The sequence below is a fragment of the Myotis lucifugus genome, unplaced genomic scaffold (assembly GCF_000147115.1).
Source record: "Myotis lucifugus unplaced genomic scaffold, Myoluc2.0 scaffold_162, whole genome shotgun sequence".
In the NCBI taxonomy this organism is placed as follows: Eukaryota; Metazoa; Chordata; class Mammalia; order Chiroptera; family Vespertilionidae; genus Myotis; species Myotis lucifugus.
Window position 1 is genome coordinate 273,099 of NW_005871210.1, and position 19,486 is coordinate 292,584.

At 50.8% G+C, this 19,486-nt stretch overlaps 1 protein-coding gene across 5 annotated transcripts in view; it reads right to left on the minus strand.

Annotated features, from left to right (window-relative positions):
- Nucleotides 1-31: 31 nt before the first annotated feature.
- Nucleotides 32-19,486, minus strand: part of FBXW4 (F-box and WD repeat domain containing 4) — a 75,432-nt gene continuing 55,977 nt past the window's right edge. For 3 of the 5 annotated variants that reach the window (XM_023759796.1, XM_023759797.1, XM_023759799.1), the window contains exons 6-9: nt 12,940-13,005; nt 1,610-1,750; nt 996-1,137; nt 32-792 (exon numbers count right to left, since the gene is read on the minus strand). In XM_023759796.1, the coding sequence (XP_023615564.1) occupies nt 673-792; nt 996-1,137; nt 1,610-1,750; nt 12,940-13,005 (469 nt within the window). In that variant the 3' untranslated portion in view covers nt 32-672. The remainder of the gene's footprint in view (nt 793-995; nt 1,138-1,609; nt 1,751-12,939; nt 13,006-19,486) is intronic. The other 2 variants (XM_023759801.1, XM_023759800.1) reach the window with 2 other exon arrangements.

The window sequence follows — 19,486 nt, forward strand, 5'->3', positions numbered from 1 at the left end:
TGGGCCTCCCCAGCAAGTGAGGAACCAGATCTTTGAACAATTAAGCTTTATTTTTACAAAAATGAATATTGTAGCCTGTCTCAACAGCTGGCCTGAGGCTGGGCTGGCTGAGAGCTCACTCAGAACTTCTGTGTTTCCTTTATCCTTTCTTGGTTTCAAAGGGAGACCAGGCCATAGTGCCCCAGGAATGAGTCCCCAGCCCCAAAAACTTGTCCAAAGGTGGGGTCTGACTGAGGAGGCGGGGGCTGGTGCCAGCAGGGGTATTGGCAGCCACACCCTCCTTCCAGGGAAAGGGCAGAGGGGGACCACTGGGAAGGCCGGAGCACCTCACCTCCGCTAAGCTATCATGGCTCTAAGGGGTGAGGTGCGGGCGGGGGTGCCTCTCTAGGCCAGATCCTTGCTCTGGCGGATAGGAAAGCAAGGCCCGGTGGGTTCAGCTTCACTCTCCCAAAGCAGCAGGTCTCTTCTCTCCAACTGGTTCTTGGGAGGGGCTGTACCACTGGGTAATCTGAGTCCCAGGAGTCAGCAGCCTTTGGCTTAAGTGCTCAAGCACTGTGGTTGCAGGTCTGGGAGCACAGGCACGGGTGGGGAGCATTATCACTGCACCCTCCAAGCAAGAGAGGTCCCTGAGTAGCTAGCTTCCCTGGCCCACAGCTAGGGTGGCCCTGCCTGTCACGGGTTTTGAAAGTCCAGGACGTGAAGGTTGTAAGACAGCGCCGCATAGAGATGCTTGGTGGTGAAGCGCAGGCAATACACCGGACTGCTCAGGGGTGTCGACGTCAGCGGGAAGGCCTGCAAGGGAAGGCACAAGAATGACAAGGGTGGCCCGAGTAGGAGATAGGGGAGCCCAAACCCAGGACTCCCAGGCCCAGTGCAATGGGTCAGGTGCACTGTGGGCTTCCTCCACCGCTCCAGGCACACCCACCCTCAGGTGCAGCCCATAAACATGAGTCCTGGCTTCCGGGAGGTGTGCGTGAGGTAGGCGGGATGCTTACGTGTAGGCAGGCCCTTTGGCGCCGGTCCCACAGCCGTACAACCCCGTAGTAGGAGGAACCTGTGGCCAGCAAGTGGTTCCCATCCGTCTGCAAGCAGTACAGGGTGCTGTCGTGGGGCTCCTCCCACTCCATGACACACTTCCTGTCCAGGAAGAGGCGATGCAGGGGAGCTCAGGATGCCCTCCCTCCACCCCACTTCCCCATTCTGGCTGGGAGAGGCTGAATCACCAAATTCTTTAAAAAGCAGCCTTAATGGGGGAAAGCCTCCTCAGTAAAGGTCTCTTTCTTATCAAACTCCAGACCCCAGGGTAGCTTATGCCCTCATTTGTGCTTCACATGGCTGACTACATGTCACAGGACTGTAAGGCCTTAGAAAGGTAGAAAGGCTGGGACAATGCTGAGGGATGGCACCCTCACAGCTCCCACGGCTCTGATCAGGTCCTGGCGGCTACGATCTCCCAGGCCTCGGGGCCCAAACTGCCAAGGTGGGAAGTCCAAGCTTGATCTGACCTTGCCGGCTGCTCCCTACCGGTCCCTGACATGGAGTCTGTACCTCCTCCCACCAAGACTGACCTAGGTCTCCCACCACCTGTCCTCCTGCCCAGCACACTCACCTGACACTGGCTCGGAGGTCCCAGTATCGAACGTAGGTGTCATAGCCACAGGACAGGAGCGTGAAAGGGGACTCATACATGAGGTCCAGCACCCCAGCCCCTGGGGGAAAGTCACTGCCCAGGTGTGTCATCAGCTGCCCACTGGGGAGAGAGAGGGGCAGAGGATGAGCCACTATCCCACCTTGGCCCACACAGATTCTTTGAATCTCCAAATGGCTTCAGTCCCTAAGGAAATGCAGCTCTCCTTCCCGAGCTAGAATTAGACTCCCTTAGGAAGGGGGGCTGAGGGAGGAGATGCCCCAGACTCCCTTCCCTCCCACCCCAGCCCCTCCCCCAGCTAAAGGCCTCAATCAATCACTATCAGCCCCTCCATCACACCTGCACACTGGCCACCCGCCACCCAGCCTCTCCTCCGCAGGAGGATGAATGGGCCTTGCTGAAGGGGTTGCCCCTCACCACACACACACGCACACACACACACACACACACACACACACACACGGTTACTTTATACTCCTTGATCCTGCAGGTCATGCAGTTCTGAGCTGCCTGAGTCCAATGCCTTAATTCCCGCCTGTAATCTGGGGCTCAAACCTCATTGGGGATAAAGACCACACAAAGGGAGAAGGGGAGTCCCAGGAGATGTTAAAACAAGTAAACACCTTTGTGTCTGGGGACAGAAATCGCTGAGAAAGCAGCTTAGCGGGCTGGTCCCTGGTGTTCCTGGCCAGGCTGGCCCCCAGCCCGGGGCGAGCACGCCTCTGTGATCACAGCCCCCGGCCTGCTGGGCTCCAGCTTGCTCCCCCACCCTCGCCCCTCCCGGTGGCCAAGAGCAGATTACTGAGAAGAACAATTTCTTTGTGACTGTGTAATTCCCTCCGTGACCGCGGCAGTGGGCAGACCCCTCGCCTGATGCCAGACCCCTAGCAACCATGTAGGGGGGCCTCCTGGCCCTAGCAACTACCCCTCAACATCAAGTGCACCCGCTAATCCCTATGGCTAGGGGACGGGTAGGAGCAGTGAGTCTGCAGAATGACTGGGGGAAATGAAGGAGAAGAGGGGCACCCTCCAGACCCCATTCCTCAGCTTCAACCAAAAGATGCTGGGCTCTCCTCCATGACGGGAAAAACAAGGCCTTGGATACTTCCCAGGGACTCACAGGTAAGAGGCTGGGCATGGAGTGGGAGGACTTCGTGGTCGCACCAGCCCAGCTTTGGCCCAAACAGTGTTAATCAAAGGGCTTAAGGCTGATGGGGCTGCCAGTCACATGTGTGAATGTGGCCCTCAGCTCTAGTCCTTCCACCTCACACAGATGCTGCCCCTCTTCATTCCTTCTCCCCACTGGAGCCACCATCTTCCCTGAAGGCTGAAGGAGTAAAGGAGGAGGCTGTGGGCTCCTCTCTGCCCACTCTGCCTTTCCCCTGGAGCCCTGGACAGAGACATGACCCCCAGCAAGGTACACGGTTGCTGTCTGGTGGGGGGCTAGGCCCTAAGTCAGCACCCTGTCCCCCAGCCTCCTTCCCGGGGAGGAACACAGGAGAAGCCTGTGTCGGGAGAGGGATGTCGGGGAGAATCCCGAGAAGGATCAGGCAGAAAGCCCTCTCTCCAGATCAGCGTCTCCTAGAGATCACGGACCGGGGCTCCCAGGAAGCCCTTCACTAGCCATGATTCCCCCAGACTGGGCAGGCTGGAGCCCTGCAAGCGGCTGGTCTCTCTCACGGGCACACGTGCAGATTTGTGCACCGGGTAGGGGCTGTTTTGCTCCACAGTCCTCCCTCTCCTTCCAGATTGGGGGCCCTGCCCCTCCATTAGCGAGGCCTTCAGGAATGACTGAGGAGCTCTCCCCTTTAATCTGTAGGCGTAATTTCATGTTTGTCTGTTTGAAATAGAAGATGAAAGGCAGTAGGTTGGGGGTGTGAAGCCCAGCATGGCTCTACCTGCCCACCGCTGGTCCCAGGGCTGAAAGGGAAGGAGAGCTGGGCATCCATGGCTAGGCAGGGTCAGCAGCATAAAGGCCACACCCAGACCAAGTTGCCAACCTGGGCCCATGCCCCCGCGTCTGAGCCAGCACTGGAAAGTGTCAGCCACAACATCTGCAATAAGAAACAGAACTCGCCCAAGCTGGTTTGGCTCAACGGATAGAGCGTCAGCCTGTGGTCTGAAGGGTCCCAGGTTCGATTCTGGTCAGGGGCACATGCCCAGGTTGCAGGCTCAGCCCTCAGTAGGGGATGTGCAAGAGGCAGCCGATCAATGATTCTCTCTCATCATTGATGTTTCAGTCTCTCTCTCCCTCTCCCTTCTTCTCTGAAATCAATAAAAATATATTTAAAAAAAAGAAAAGAAACACAGAACTCTGCCCTGCGGGGGAGACCCAAGATCAAGAGTGAGCTCAGCGCCTGGGGCCAGGACAAGTCCTTGAAAGCCTGTCTGCCAGCCCAGCCTGGCCGGGCTGAGGAGTTTTCTTTCTGGTGCACGCTTCTCCGATTCTCTGTAACGGCCACACACACTTTAAATGGGCCAATAAAAAGATACAATTTCTCTTGTCTCTGGGCCTGGACCCTCACGGCTCTGTTGTGCAGTGCTCGTGAGGTTAAGTTCAGAGCATAAACGGACACACCGCGCTCTGGGAAATGGCCAGTCTCTTCCAATAGCGGCCCAGCAGTACCATAGGAGCCCTGCTGGGGTTTTGATTTGGGAAAACAAACAGAAATGGCACCGTGGGCCCTTTGTGGCCCCTACCCCAGGACCAATTTAACTAGAAAACTCTAGCTTATCTGCTGTGGTGGAGGGAGAGAGACCGGCTGACAATAGCCCCACACTTTGGGGGGAAGGGGGACAAAGCAAGCTGTCTGTCTCGTCAGCCCCTCCTCCGAGCTCCTTTTCTTACTGCAAGTGTATTTTTGTAAAAAACAAAAAAACAAAAAAACGATTAGATTGCAATTTGTATAACATGGTGACCCCCAAATTCAGACGTTTCACCCCTTTTCTCTGGAAAGAATGTTAAGAATGCCTCTGGGCCTATCACTGTGGGGGGCGGGAGGGGTGCATTGCCTTGGCTGTGGAACAACTTGTGTGGGAGCAGGGCTGCTGCTCAGAGCCCAGGCCAAGACAGGAGCAAGGGCAGGGTCTGTCACTATAGAAGGCCAGACAAAAAGTCCATTCCCTTCCAACTCCTGTGCACAAAGCCCGGGCCTCCAGGAGCTGCTGAGGGCTGGGGAGGGGGTGTGTAGGGGGGGCCTCCTCCCCCAAGCATGACTCCAGCAATTCTCTCTCGACCCAGGGAAAGATAAAGACAGATGGGGCCGCCCCTGTGATCCTGATGAATGCGACCAGGCAGGGAGGACAGCCTGAAGGAAGTGTGTTCTCAGCCTGGCTATGTAGGGCCTCATCCCAGGGACCCTTGAGGAGGGAAATCAGGTCTCCCTGGCCCAACCCACCCTGCTGCCCAGGCAATTCCACTGATGCTGGAGGGCAGTGGGAAGAAAGAGAGGAACTTCCTAATAGTCAGGGAGGAGAAAAACGTAAATAAGACCCGGATCCACCCCCACCCCATGACCGTCTTTATGGGGAAAATAACAGAAGGTAAGTGCTAGCCCTGAAGACCCGGATGTCCGACCTGGGAGGGGCCCTGAGTGCCAGGCTGGAGTCGGGTAAGGTAGGGCCGGCTCTAGCAGAAACACCCACCACTCCCAGTCTGGGCCCTGAAGAGCCAGGAAGCCTGGTACCCTGCTCCCCTCTCTCTTTCCTCCCTCCCTCTCCTGAGTCCTCTCATCCCAGCCTCTGGACACTTCCCCTGCCTGGGGCCTGAGCTCCACGTAGCCATGGCCCATAGAAAGTCCTCCTGTGCTTAAGTGCCCTGAAATGCCCCCTGGCTCCCACCTGCCCGCCCACATCTAAGAATTCCTGTGGCCCACACACCATTTTACAGTCACTATTAATGTACTGGGTTCCTTGGTGATGTTCCCTGGAGATCTTATGGGTGCTCATTCCTGAATCTGTTTGGGGGTGAGGACACGCCATCTTGCATGTGCTACCACAAAATGCAACAATGGCTTTTGGTGGAGGGAATGGGTGGGAGGGTGACAAACAGTTCACCTTTCTATGTACCTTCTATTCCCAGGAGATAGATGGCCTATAGGTATAAGCTGGGCCCAACATGGTTGCTAAGAAAGTGGGAGGTTTTCCTTCCCTTCCCTTCCTTCCCTCCTTCCTCCCCTTCTTCCTCTCTTCCTTTCCTTGACCAACAGCCATTTACTGAGCCCCTTCTGTACACAAGGCACTTTAGGGAGAGGCGAAGTTGAGGGAGAGAAGTCTGCCTCGTATCCAACTACCAATACAAGGTGTGACCTGGTGGCACCAGAAGGAGATGAAAGCAAGTGTTATGGGCGCAGACTCAGTGATTCCGTGAGTGACAGGGTTGTGACAGGCAATGACAGAAGAGAGGGGATGGCCTAGGTCCGTGGTCGACAAACTGCGGCTCGGGAGCCACATGCGGCTCTTTGGCCCCTTGAGTGTGGCTCTTCCTAAGTCTTAGGAGTACCCTAATTAAGTTAATAACAATGTACCTACCTATATAGTTTAAGTTTAAAAAATTTGGCTCTCAAAAGAAATTTCAATTGTTGTACTGTTGATATTTGGCTCTGGTGACTAACGAGTTTGCCGACCACTGGCCTAGGTGAAGGACCAGCAACAACAAAAGAGCAGAGCGGGGCGCCTGGTTGGCAATCTGGTTTGGTTAGAGGCTTGGTCTGTGAGGGGGGCAAGTTGGTATGACCTGGTTCCCAGGCCATGGTGGACATACTGCTCAGCTGCCATGAACTCTAGGAGTGGCAGAGAGCTGCAAGGCTTTTGAGCAGGGAGTGGCTGTCCTAGTCCAGCCCTCTGGTGGGGAGAGCAAGAGAATCAAGGAGGCAGACAGGTCCCACGAAGTGGTGGAGATGAGAAGCCCATGAAAGCTTCGTCTGCCCCAGCCCTGCCAGGTGAGAGGGAAGGGCCCTTGCCAAGCACACAGCCTCTCACATGCATGTGTGTACGCGTGCATGGCCCCCAGCACCGCCCATGCACACGTGTTCAGACACAATGACTCAAAGGCCAGGCAGTCCACTTTGTACTGCTAACAAGGGGACCGTAATTACAGGAAGGGGCAGCGGGCAGATAAAAGGATACAAAATTTCAACATCTGTTGCCATAAAGGGATAAGGAGAAGTGAAACGCAAAGTATCAGTTTGGTGTCAGTAGGCAGAGAGCCAATTTCAAAGAGTTCAGGAGGACAGAGGGGACAAGAAAGAAAAAGGAAAGAGGGGGGTAGAAAGAAAGAAAGAAAAAGAAATTACAGGGTTCCTTAAAGAGGTAAAGAAAAAAGAAAATGAAAAAAGCTGTCAGTAATACTTTCAAAGGAGAAGGCAGGTACTTTAAAGAGGGCAATTCCCATAATCAGCCTGACGGAGGGCAGGCCCCCTGCCTGGGTGGAGGCGGAGGGCCTGGGGCAGAGACAAAGCCACACCTGGCGGGGATGGGCACGAATGGTGCCCTCAGCAGCCCAGCCTGCACTCAGGACGCCCGCTCCTCCTGCCGACGGTCAGCTGGCTGCAGCCAGGCGCCCTTGCCATTCCGAACTGGAGTAGATGCCTTGAAATGCAGCTCCTGTGCTCAGTCCAAGGTCCCAAGATAAAGTTCCCAGCCCAAAGGGGGCTTCACCACCAGGCCACACGGTGGCTGACAAGGTGGCCCTATGAGTGCTCTAAGCCACCAACTTGAGCCACAGGGGTCAGGATCAGGGTGGGCTTCATGATGGAGATGCTGTTTATGCTAAAGTGTGAGCAGGGTTTCAGGAGACAGAGAAGGGTTAATCCAGGGTGTCAGATGGAGCAAAGGCCCCGAGGGCCCCTGACAGAATGTGAGAAACCTATCTGTCCAGCCTTCATTGAGAAAGGAGACTTAGGGGCTTTAGGAAGGAAACAGAGGAGTAATGGGGAACTGGGGATGACCCTGCCCGGAAGGGGAGAGGAGGAGGAGTGCAGGGGTCATGCCTATGGTCACGCACAAAGGCAGCACAGTGCCTAGCCAAGGACTCAAACCCTCAATGCCCTAGTAGTAGCAGCCAGGCCACCCCTTCCCTACCTGACAGTCCCCAGGCTGGCTTAGAGCTATGGCTGGACCCACTATGACACCTCCAGGTCTGGGATCACAGGCCTCTTCATCCTGTTGCCCGGCTGCCCACCACCACCAGGGTGACCACTGTGCCCTGTTCTCAGGGCACCAATGCTAGATCCAGCTCAAATGTCCCTTGGCAGAAAAGTATAACCCACAGCAAGAACAAGCCCTGGGGAAGGGGTGTGTGTGATATCAGGCCAGTCAGATACCCTTCCCCCAGTTTTCCATCAGGTGGGAGGCAGTCCCCCACAAAGACAACACCTTCCCTGGGGCCTAGCCATTGGCCTGGCTCAATGCTTGATTCCTCTAGACCTCAGGCTCGGGAACAGGATGGCCCTGGCACAGTACTTTAAGCTTGATGGGACCCCGGGGCCTAGCTAAGGACACTTCAGTGGTTGGCTGTTCGCACTGTCTGTCAGGATGGAGATCCTGAGGGCTGGGGACTGGGCCTAAAGAGCATCTACCCTCAGGAGCAGGTTCTGATGCCGCAGAACTCCATCCTTCTCTCTGCCTGGTTCAGACAGGTTAGAAATCCTACACTTGGGCCCAGTCCAGGGTCCCCAGCTCCAGGAGAGAGGAAGGGAAGGGGGGACACCAAGTTCCTTGACATCTAGGCAATGGCTGTGTGCGACAGCTGCCCTCTGACCTGTGTGCTCCAGCCAGGACTTCCCCTCTCCAGGAGCCTTGATGGAATGAAGGGCAGAGGGAGTCATGTGACCTTGAAAGGGGTCCCCAGGCGTTGTAAGTAGCTAGGCTGCCTGAGGAAGCACTGATACTCAGCAGGGCACCTACACGTCCAAGCTATGTCCCAGACCACCATCCTGAGGGCAGCCCCTGGAGGGGTGATGCTCAGAGCAAAACTGCCCCTCCATACTCCTCCCCCCAAGTCATTGCACACATAAAAGGAAAATCCCAGTGCTCCTCAAGTTTCAGCAGTGACAGGTTAAAAGCAAAAGAATCCACCCAGCACCGCACACCGCCCCACCGCTGAGTCCTGCCGGCGATGTTGCTCCACCTTCCAGATTGGCCTGTCAGTCAGGCTTTGGCGTTATTGAAAGATCAAACTCTGTCCTGCCTGTTCATTACCTTAATCCTATTTTCTACATGGCTTTATTATCTGCTCGGGCTTCTCTGGGAAAGACAGCTACACACAGTCATCCTGACCATCCACTTCCTCCCTCCACCGGGGCATCGTTCCCCAGACCCTGCACTGGGTCCTCCCAGCTCCCCTGGGGACAGGAGAGACGTTTAAAGCAAGCCTGGCTGCTCTCAGTGGTGAGGAGGGGAGTTACGGGGGCTAGAAAGGTGGCAATGCCAAGTGACACCCATGGGCAGGCTGGCCAGAGGGTGCAGTGGCTGCTGCTTGTCTGGTTCCAGTGAGAATCGAGGCCATAACTCTCTTGTACCCATTTTCATTTGGGTTCTCTCTGGGTTCTGTAAAAACTGTGTTTGGGATGAGTGAGGCCTAGGGATTTCATAAGAGAATGCCATTCAAGGATTGGTGCCTCAGAACTCCATCCTGATCATAAATCTGTGCCCAGGCATTACCCCCCACCCTGCAAAGGCAACTACAGGCAAAAGAGGCCACTCGAAGATTACTCAACCTCAAGATAAAGCTGGGCCATGGGCCATGGCAGTGCGCCCCCCACTCCCCTCACCTTGCTGGCTTGTCCACCATCCTGGGCCCAGGCCAGTGATGATGCCAAAGACCAGGTCCAGTAAAACTGACCTTCAGCAGAAATGCCCATCTTTGTGACTTACAGCCTTACTGTCAAGTGCCTTCTCTATGCCATGAGGTCAGCATGTTTACCCTCACCCTCCACTGGTCATAGGCCACAAGTATTTAGAGGATTGAAAGGGTGAGCCTCCACAAACGCCAGGTACCAATGTGGGAGACAGCTGTGGATGGGTAGGAAGAAAGGGAAGTAGACAGTTTAGAGTGGTTGACTGACCCCAAGGTGACAGGCATTGTGTGGGTACTTCTTAAAAATAAATTTTTTATACTGGTTCTATTAAGTAGGGATAATTAAATCCCATTTACAAATGTGGAGGCTGAGGCTCAGAAAGGCCCCCCATGTCATAGAATTAATCAGCAGCAGAGTCAGTTCTAGAACCCAGGTCTGTCTGACTACAGCCTGTGCTCCCTCTGTCGTTCCTCACAGCCTCCCCATCACACACCAGAGGAGGGGTTCCTTCCCCAGCCCCATTCAGATGCAAGAAGTTGCCAGTAGCACGAGTTTGGCAGAATGAGCCATGGGAATAACCTTCACAGACTGCAGGAACTCCAACATCCCAGGGGCTACAAACAAAGGAGTCCTTGGAAGTTTTAGCTATGCTGGCAACAGTGTGATACAATCAGCTATAATAACAAAAGTAGAAGATTTGGAATAAGGGCAATGATAGCACCCACCACTCATCAGCCCACACCTGCTATGTTCAGTACTGTTATGAACACCCCATTTTAAGGGGAATCAAACCAGATAAATCAGAGAAACTTTCAGGTAAGAATGGTCCTAAAACAGCCGTGAGACCAACACTCGAAGATTACTCAACCTTCAAGGTATCTTGTACCCATTCTCATTTGGGCTCTTTGCTACTCCTCTCTTTCTTTCTTGCTGACCAAACCCTAATTATGTGCCTTCCTCCTCCTCCCCCACTGCCAACGTGCATGGTGGGAAGCTGAGCTCTTCCCCAGGCCTAGAGGTGAATCTTGACGGGTCATTCCATTTCCCATGACAGTTTGATATAGGGTGAGTGCTAGAATACACCTTTGGCTCACTAAATATAACAAGTCAGCTTGGGGGCTCCTAGGAAGGGCTTCCTCATCTTAAAAAGGGACCCCAGGCAAGTACATGTCTTCTTCCTTCCTTCTTCCCTTTGGGTATTGCCTTATGAATTGGAAGACCTTTAGTAAACAAACCTGTGGGCAAGGGCAAAAGCCACCTTGACGGGTGGCAAAACAGAAAGCTGAAGAGAAAATGGGCCTCATGGTCTCATTGAACCACTGAACCCCTCAATCCTGGAACCAGCTCACTATCCAACTTCTGGACTCCTGGCATGTAAGACAATAATAATAATTCCTCTATTGTTTGAGCCACTTTGACAATACTTACAGACAAAAGCACCCAACTGATCTATTATGTTTATGAGCAACAACTGACGAGTCTTGGACTTTTGGCCCACAAAGAAGAAGACCCCGGAGGAGCAAGACCAAAGGTTTCTGAAATCTAAAGGCCTATCTTCAGAGGAGAGGTTCAACTTGCTTCGTGTTGGGATCACACCTCCAGGAAGCAGATCAACCCTCGATGACGGGAGGCGCTCTCAGAGCTGGCCAAGGATGTAATGTGGTATTTGGTGAAGTTGCGAGTTTCCTACCCCTGCAGCTGGATGATCATCAAGAGAATGTTGTAGAGAAAACCTTATTTAATTATCATGTGTTATAAAAAATATTTTACAAAAACTGACAACACAATGGATACTTCAGGAAAAAAGATATGGCTAAGACTTTTCTGGGAAGATGGAGACAAAAGGAGAAGACAAGCTAGAGCAACTGAGGCAAGGGAAAGGCAAGATGAGCACATCCTCATTGCTCATTATGGCATTGAAGCCAGACTGTAGGTGCTTAGGGTGAGGTGAAGAGTTCTTACACTTGACGGGGGAAAAAAAAGTATTGACAATACCTAATGCCATTGAGGATGTGAAGAAACTAGATTTTCATACACTAGGGTCAGAATATAAAATAGTTAAGATACTCAAAACAATCTGGCAGGTAATACTAAACATACGCTTACCAAATGACCCAGCAATTGTACTCCTGGGCATTAATCCCAAGAAATAAAATCGTAAGTCCACACAAAAGCCTACACACAAATGTTCATTACAACTCTATTTGCAATAGTTAAAAAACTGAAAACAACCCAAATGCCCTTCAATGGGTGAATTCTGTTCAATGGGGAAAGAAACTTGGTTACATCCATACCTGAGAATCTATATATATATATAAAAGCCTAATATGCAAAGTGTCCCCTTGGGAGTTCGACCGACTGGGAGTTGGATCACTCACTATGATGTGTGCTGACCACCAGGGGTTGGCGCGAAACGAAGGGAGGCCCTGGCTGGCAGCCAGAAGGAAGGCCCCGATCAGCCCTGATCGCTGGCCAGGCCTAGGGACCCTACCCATGCACAAATTTCGTGCACTGGGCCTCTAGTATACTATATTTAGCAATAAAAAGTAAAGTGCTATTTATACATGTAACAACTTCTATGGGTCTCAAGAGAATTATGCTGGGGGGACATATCAAAAGATTACATACTATATTATTTCACTTATTTTATACTTTCAAAATGGAAAAATTATAGAGATGAGGAACACAAGTGGTTGCCAGGGATGAGGGACTACAGGGAGTGGAGCATGGGTATGATTATAAAGGGTAAATGAGGGATCTTTGTGCTAATGGAACAAACAGTTCTGTATCTTTTGCAGCAGTGATTACCTGAATCTACACACTGGGTAAAACTGGAAAGAACTACACCTACCTGCGCGCGTGCACGCGCACACACACGTGCAATCTGAATAAGGGTCTGTGGACTGTACCAATGTCAATTTCCTGGTTTTAATATTATACTGTGTAAGGCGTTATTTCATATGAATCTATAATTATTTCAAAATAAAAAGTTTTTGAAAACCATACGACAGAATGGCAGGTAATCGGATGGGAGTGTGTCAAGCCTGCCAAGACAGAGAAATGAATAAAACCTGGATGTATTTTAACTGTTCTGTATAATTCTTTTTATGGATCTGTAGGCCACTTCCAAAATATCTTTATTTTAGAAAAGCCATCTCTGAGGATAGATGGGATTTTATGTAGCCACATAGGCACTCCCTGGAGAAAAAGTATCATAAATCCAAACTGTTGTTATCATAAATTTTACATGAAGTTATTTACCAATTATAAATCACTTTAACAGTCTCCCCAAGCTAACAGAACGATTCCACATGAGAAGGTACCTCAGCAGAGGCTGTACTGAGTTTCGGGCAGGGGTGCTTCCCAGCCTTCTCCCGGATCTCGGGGCAGCCACCTGCAGGGGGCTGGCTCTGCCAGCTCTCTCCACTGCCTCCCTGGCAGCTCCAGCCCCTCCCCCCACCGCAAGCCACAGTGGGCTCAGGAATCTCTTACCTGTTGAGGTCCCAGATTCTTAGGGGTGAGAAGTGCCCACAACAAGCCGTCCCAGTCACAAAAGAGCTGCCAAACAAAAGGAGAGCAGAGTCAGGTCTGGCTTGTCAGAACTTGTGGCGGAAATGGCTGCACAATGGCCGGTGCCGCGCTCATTCTCCGGGGGTTCCGGGGTTAAGCCAGGATGAGAGAAGCAGCCAGGAGCCATCAGAGGGCTGTGGGGAGACCAGTGGGAAGTACGGTGAGGGCTGTGCCTGCACAGAGAAACCACAGGTTCGACGATGGCTGAGCCTGCCACTCTGACCTAGCTGCATGGTCTCTGCCACCATAAAAAATCAGCTCTAGGTGCACAACTCTGAGGCCAAGAGAAGCAAGCCTCTCAGGCTTCGGCTGCATGAAGTTCACAAAGCCATCGCACAGGAATGGTCTCCTGGAACAGGCTGCTGGGTGCTGGACGGTGATGCCCTTCCAGAGCTGAGGGGGTGGGGGCGTTCTTGAAGGTTTTCAGAGCCCAGGGTATCTGGTAATATGGTCCAAGCACAGGGCAGATGTAAAGGCACCAATCAGAGAAAGAAAATGGTGAGAGGTGAGTAACCACATGAAAAAGATGAAAGTGGGTGAGATGCCCTGAAATGAAGGTGGGGAGAGCTGGGAATGTCAGAGGCCAGGCAGCCAGGGCCGCTGTGGAGTGGGATGGGAGTCAGGCAGAGTTTAGAGGACAAGGACAGACGTTGCCAAGAGGCAGGTGAGAGGAACACTCCGCCCATCTTTCCCAGAGTATCTCTTAAATCCTAAAGCAGTGATGGCGAACCTTTTGAGCTCGGCGTATCAGCATTTTGAAAAACCCTAACTTAACTCTGGTGCCGTGTCACATATAGAAATTTTATGATATTTGCAACCATAGTAAAACAAAGACTTATATTTTTGATATTTATTTTATATATTTAAATGCCATTTAACAAAGAAAAATCAACCAAAAAAATGAGTTCGCGTGTCACCTCTGACACACGTGTCATAGGTTCGCCATCACTGGCCTAAAAAGTTCAACAAATACAATCTGCAGAGTTTCAACTTAAGGGCAGGCACCAGCCCACTGAGAAGGGTCTGTGCAACGAGCCAGGCTGGCTGTAGTGCTAGGACTAGAACTTGAACCTACGAACCAGGCCACTCCTTTGTTAGAGGATTTGGCAGGGTGGGGAGGGGAGGGGAAGCCTACAGGAACCCAGGGCTTGAAAACCTAAACTGCAAGCAAGAGAGCTGAAAGCAGTTGTGTCACTCAGGAGCCCGGGGCAGGGCAGGGCCATGTCCCTACATGTCAGGCATGGGGGGAGAGGGACTGGACATACTAATGACATGTTTGCAATGCGGGGCAGCAGCCCATCCACCCTGGCCCTGCCCAGCACCTGTGGCTCTCTGATCCCAAGCATGTCAGTGGGGAGATGGATTTCCGCAGAGAGGGCTCTTTAGAAGCCAGGGGCTTTGGCGGGGGGCAGGAGGAAGGGGGGACTTGGCCTGCGAGTTATGACTAGGGAGATGTTAGGACAGGCACTGGCCAAGCCACTGATTTACAATCAAAATTGCAGGGCAGGTGTCTGCTTTTCAACCCAGACTGACAAAATGGCCATGTGAGCCACCCTGTGGCTTCCATGCCTCAAGCCAAGACTTCCTCTAGGGACGTGCTCCATCATCCTAGCTTCCTCTCAACCCATGGGAGTGCCAGCAGCCATGAAACTAGAGTGGTGTGCCCAAACAGCCACTCTGTCATCTCCCAAGGGACTCCCAGCCTGGGAAGTGGCCGCTGGACAGTGAAGACCCAAACTACAAAGCTGGGAGGTGTTGTCCTGACCGCCCCCTACATTTTTCTTTGGAGGGTAATCCATTAATAACTGGTAAAGCCAATTACCTTGGGTAGGAAACATAATAGCCACTTGGAAGTCGTTCGAGCAGGCAATTGGGCTCTCCAGATTTTTGAAGATTTGGGGCCAGGTAAGGGCGCCAGCAGAGACATCTCTTAAGGAGACCTGTGGCAGGCCTCTGCCCCGCCACAGGCCTGAATGAGCATCAAGGTCAGTCAACAGAGAGAGATGGTAGGCACCTGGAGCCTGAATCCCTGCCACTCCCACAGCTCTGACCTCCCAGCAGGCAGGGGTGGGGATGGAACACTTTGCCCTGGGACTCCTCTGCTTCTCTATTCCTGCCCACCAACCCACCCTGGCCCTGTCCATCTGCCACCAGGAGGGGTGCCTCTCAACTTCATGCCCCACGAAGGCCTTTCTTAACTGTCTGGTTATGACACGCAGGGGGAACGTTTCTTCCCACAAGCTGTCTTCCCCTCACTTCACCATGTGAAGCAGGGAGGAAGGGAAGGAGGGGAAGCAGAGAGTCCGCCTGGCACGAAGAGTTTAATCAAATATGACACAGCAAAAAAAACAGTCAAGCAACAGTCAAGCATATCTGGAGCCAGGTTCTGCTGGGGATACTCAGCAGGATTCAAACTCAAACCATGGGGCCGCCTGGGGACAGGGACAGCAGAGGCAGAGCTGCTGGCTCCCAGATGGCTTGGCCATCTTCCTCTGAGTCCCTACCACACTTGGATCTCACCTTCTTGGGACAAATGGCCTTTTGGGAGATTATCTTCCCATGTTACCTTTGAGATCATGAAATAGCTGGTGGCTCTTTTGTGTATTCCAGTGACCAGCAGAGTGCCTGACCCAGAAGAAGTGCTCAGGACAAATCTGTGGACTTGAACTGAAAGGGCCTTCCAGAGCTCATGGCCAACAAGGCCAAGAAGCTAGTCATGGGCTATGAATGGGGTCCCTCTGCTTCTTAAAGGAGTAATTCCCAAATCAGCAGACTCAGACCTGAATGACACATGACAATGATATACTGTTGTATATCATTGGGGCAGTGAAATAAGCACCACAACCAGATAATAGATGAGAAATACCAACAGTACCTAAAAATTAATGTCAAAACTCTCTCGTCTCACACATGCAAATGCACAACAGAGAGAGATGGTAGGCACCTGGAGCCTGAATCTATTCCTGCCCACCAACCCACCCTGAGGGTCTAAAAGTCATTCTGACTCCATAAACTATACTCTTTTTGGACAAGAGAGCCCTTACCAGGAGCCAGTCTTCTACAGTTTCTCATTCTGTGCCGAAATCCCCTACCTACCTTACTGGCCCCCTGCCCCCGGGTCAGGTAAACCTGGCATCACAGAGATCATTATCAGGCCCAAGCAGTAGACATAGGAGCCCTCACATCAGGACAGCAGGAATAGAAAATAACAAAATACAGAAGAGAGAGGAAGGTAAGAGGGAAATTAGTTGGGTGTGAGTAATTTATTGAGCACTTGCTAGGTGCCAGGTTCTGAGCAAGTGTTTCAAAAGCATTGGTCTATCTAATCTTCATAACCCGGTGCAGTAGGTCTTACTTTCCCTGTTTTACAGACGAGGAAACTGAGGCACAGAGCAGTAACGTCAGCTGCTCTAGCTCACACAGGGAGCAAGTAGGAGGACTGGAATTTGAACCCAGTCAGTCTTGATTCCAGAGCCCAAGTGGTTTTATACCCCTTGCCACATAAGTTCTCTCCCCAGCACCTAGTATAATGCCTGACACACACTGAAACCTCAAATGCTTGTTGAATGAATGAATGGACAAATGAACAAATGACTCCACCTGGAAGATGAAAGGAGAGACAGAGTGGCGTGCTCAGCAGCTGTGCCCCGTGGCTGGCCCGGAGCCGCCCAGCTGGCCCGAGCCCCAGCCGCCTCTGAGCCGAGGTTGACACACTTTGGCAAGGGAGGCCACCAGAGCTGTCACATCATTCACCAACATGCCCATCAAGTGTATTCAGTTCTCTTCAACCCGCATTGGCATTTTAATTACTGTTGGGTAAACTAATTTGTACAAATGAAGGCTGGGCTGCCTAATAGAATATGCAAGCTCTCTGACCTCTGACAGGCACTGACACGAGATACAAAGGCCGCCGAGGAAGGCTTTTTATCTGAGCCTTATTACTCTCTATTACTCCAATTAGTCAGGCTCCAGTGCTCCTAATTGGAGGAAAAATTGCAATTAAATCAATTTTTGATGGGCTGCAAGTGGGCTCCTAAACCGCCCCACTTGTGAAACACTGATATTATAGCAGCAAAGGTCACAGGCCTCATCAGCACCTGGGAGCCCCCCCAAACCTGATTTCCCTTAGCCCCCTCCTAAAATGCTTCAAGGAAACCCCTGCCCCTCCATTGGCTTGGCCAGCAAGGACGGGAAGGAGGGAGTCATTAGAACATGTCAGGTCTCATTGCTGCCGCTGCCATCTGCTAACCTGCACTACTGACATCATTGCAGTGGCTAAGTCCCGAAGCATGAATGCAGTGTGAAGGTCACACAAACTCACCCAGTGAGGGGAAGCCAGGAGCAGTAGTGCAGTGACAGTACCGTGAGGGAGGAACTAGCGGAGTGGGAACAGGAGGTCAACAGAAGTCAAGAAGAGGAGAGACATAGGCCGGGGCAGGTGAAAGAGTGAGGCAGCCAGTTTCCAAATTCTAGCCAACAGGGCACCCTGAGCCACCCAGCGGGGAAGGGAAATAGATGGGCTTGGAAAAGAAAAAGAAGAAAAAAAAGAGAGAGGCAAATAAATCTTGTTCACTCCAACCAACATCCACCTGCATGCAATACACAGACCAGAAGACTAAGAGTCGCATCAGTGATGGGGCAGGAGCAGCTTACGGGGCCTGCATCTCCAGCAGCGCCTGCCTATGAAGGTGGGGAGGGAGGAGAAGATACCCAGAACTGAAGCTGTAAGACCAGGAAGGAAAAGGTAAACACAATTTTGCTCATCAAACTAAAAGATAATAAGACCTTTATTATTATTGTTTAACAACAAAGGAGGCAAGAATATACAATGGGGAAAGGACAGTCTCTTCAATAAATGGTGTTGGGAAAACTGGACAGCTACATGCAAAAGAATGAAACCATACACAAAATTATCTTATACCAACACGAAAACTAACTCACAATGGATTACAGACTTGAATGTAAGACCTGAAACCATGAAACTCCTAGAGAAGAAACATAAGCTCCATGACAACAAACTTGGCAATAATTTTTTTGGATTTCACTCCAAACGCAAAACTAACAAAAGAAAGAATAAACAAGTGAGACTACATCAAACTAAAAATCTTCTGCAGAGCAAAGGAAATAATCAACAAAAATGAAAAGGCAACCCACTAAATGGGAAAATTATTTGCAAATCATATATCCAACAAGGGGTTAATATCCCAAATATATAAAGAACTCATACAACTCAACAGCAAAACAACAACAAAAATGGGCAGAGGACATGAGTAGACATTTTTTGAAAGAAGACATTCAGATGGCCAACAGGTATATGAAAAGATACTCAACGTGACTAATCATCAGGGAAATACAAATCAAAACCACAATGAGATATCATTTCACACATATTACAATGGCTAAATAGTATAAAAAAGACACGAAATAACAGGTGTTGGCAAGCATCTGGGGAAAGGGGAACCTTCATACACAGTTGGTGGAAATGTAAACTGGAGCAGCCACTTTGGAAAACAGTATGGAAGTTCCTAAATATTTAAATATAGAACTACTATATGACCTAGCAACTCTACTTCTGGGTATTTAAAGAAAACAAAACACTTTCAAAAAGATATATGCAGCCCCATGTTCATGACAGAATTACTCACAGTGGCCAAATATGGAAACAACCTAAGTGTCCATCAATGGATGAATGGATAAAGAAGTTGTGGAATACTACTCAGCCATAAAAAAGAATGGAATCTTGCCATTTGTAATAATATGAATGGGCCTTGAGGGCATATGCTAAGTTAAATAGATCAGACAGAGAAAGACAAACACCTTATAATTTCATTTATATGTGGAATATTAAAAGACATTAGCTATAATACATATTATAATAAAATATGAAATGATGGCATCTTAGAATTGAAGAAGGATGATAAGATTTAAAATAACTGCCCTGGCCAGTTTGCTCAGTGGTTGGAGTGTCAGCCTTCGGACCTAGGGGTCATGAATTCAGTTGCTGGTGGAGGTGGAGGGTGCATACCTCGGTTACAGGCTTGATAACCTGGCCCTGGTCAGTGAGCATGCAAGAGGCAGCCAATTGATGTGTCTCTCTCACATCAGTGTTTCTTTCTCTCTCTCTCTCTCTCTCTCTCTCTCTCTCTCTCTCTCTCTCTCCCCCCCCCGCCCCCCCAGCTAACCTCCTCCCTCCCCTCCACTCTCTTTGAAAGAATCAATGGAAATAATAACCTTGGGTGAGGAAAAAAAACCTATTATAAGTTCAAAAATAAACAAGCAAATCAAAACAACAACAACAAAAACAAGCTCATAAACACAAATAACAGATTGGTGGCTGCCAGAGGGGAGGGGGTTGAGGGTGATGGGTGTCAAAAGATACAAACTTCCATTATAAAATAAATGTTATAGAGATGCGATGTATAGCACGATGATTATAATAAATAATACCACATTGCATATTTGAAAGTTA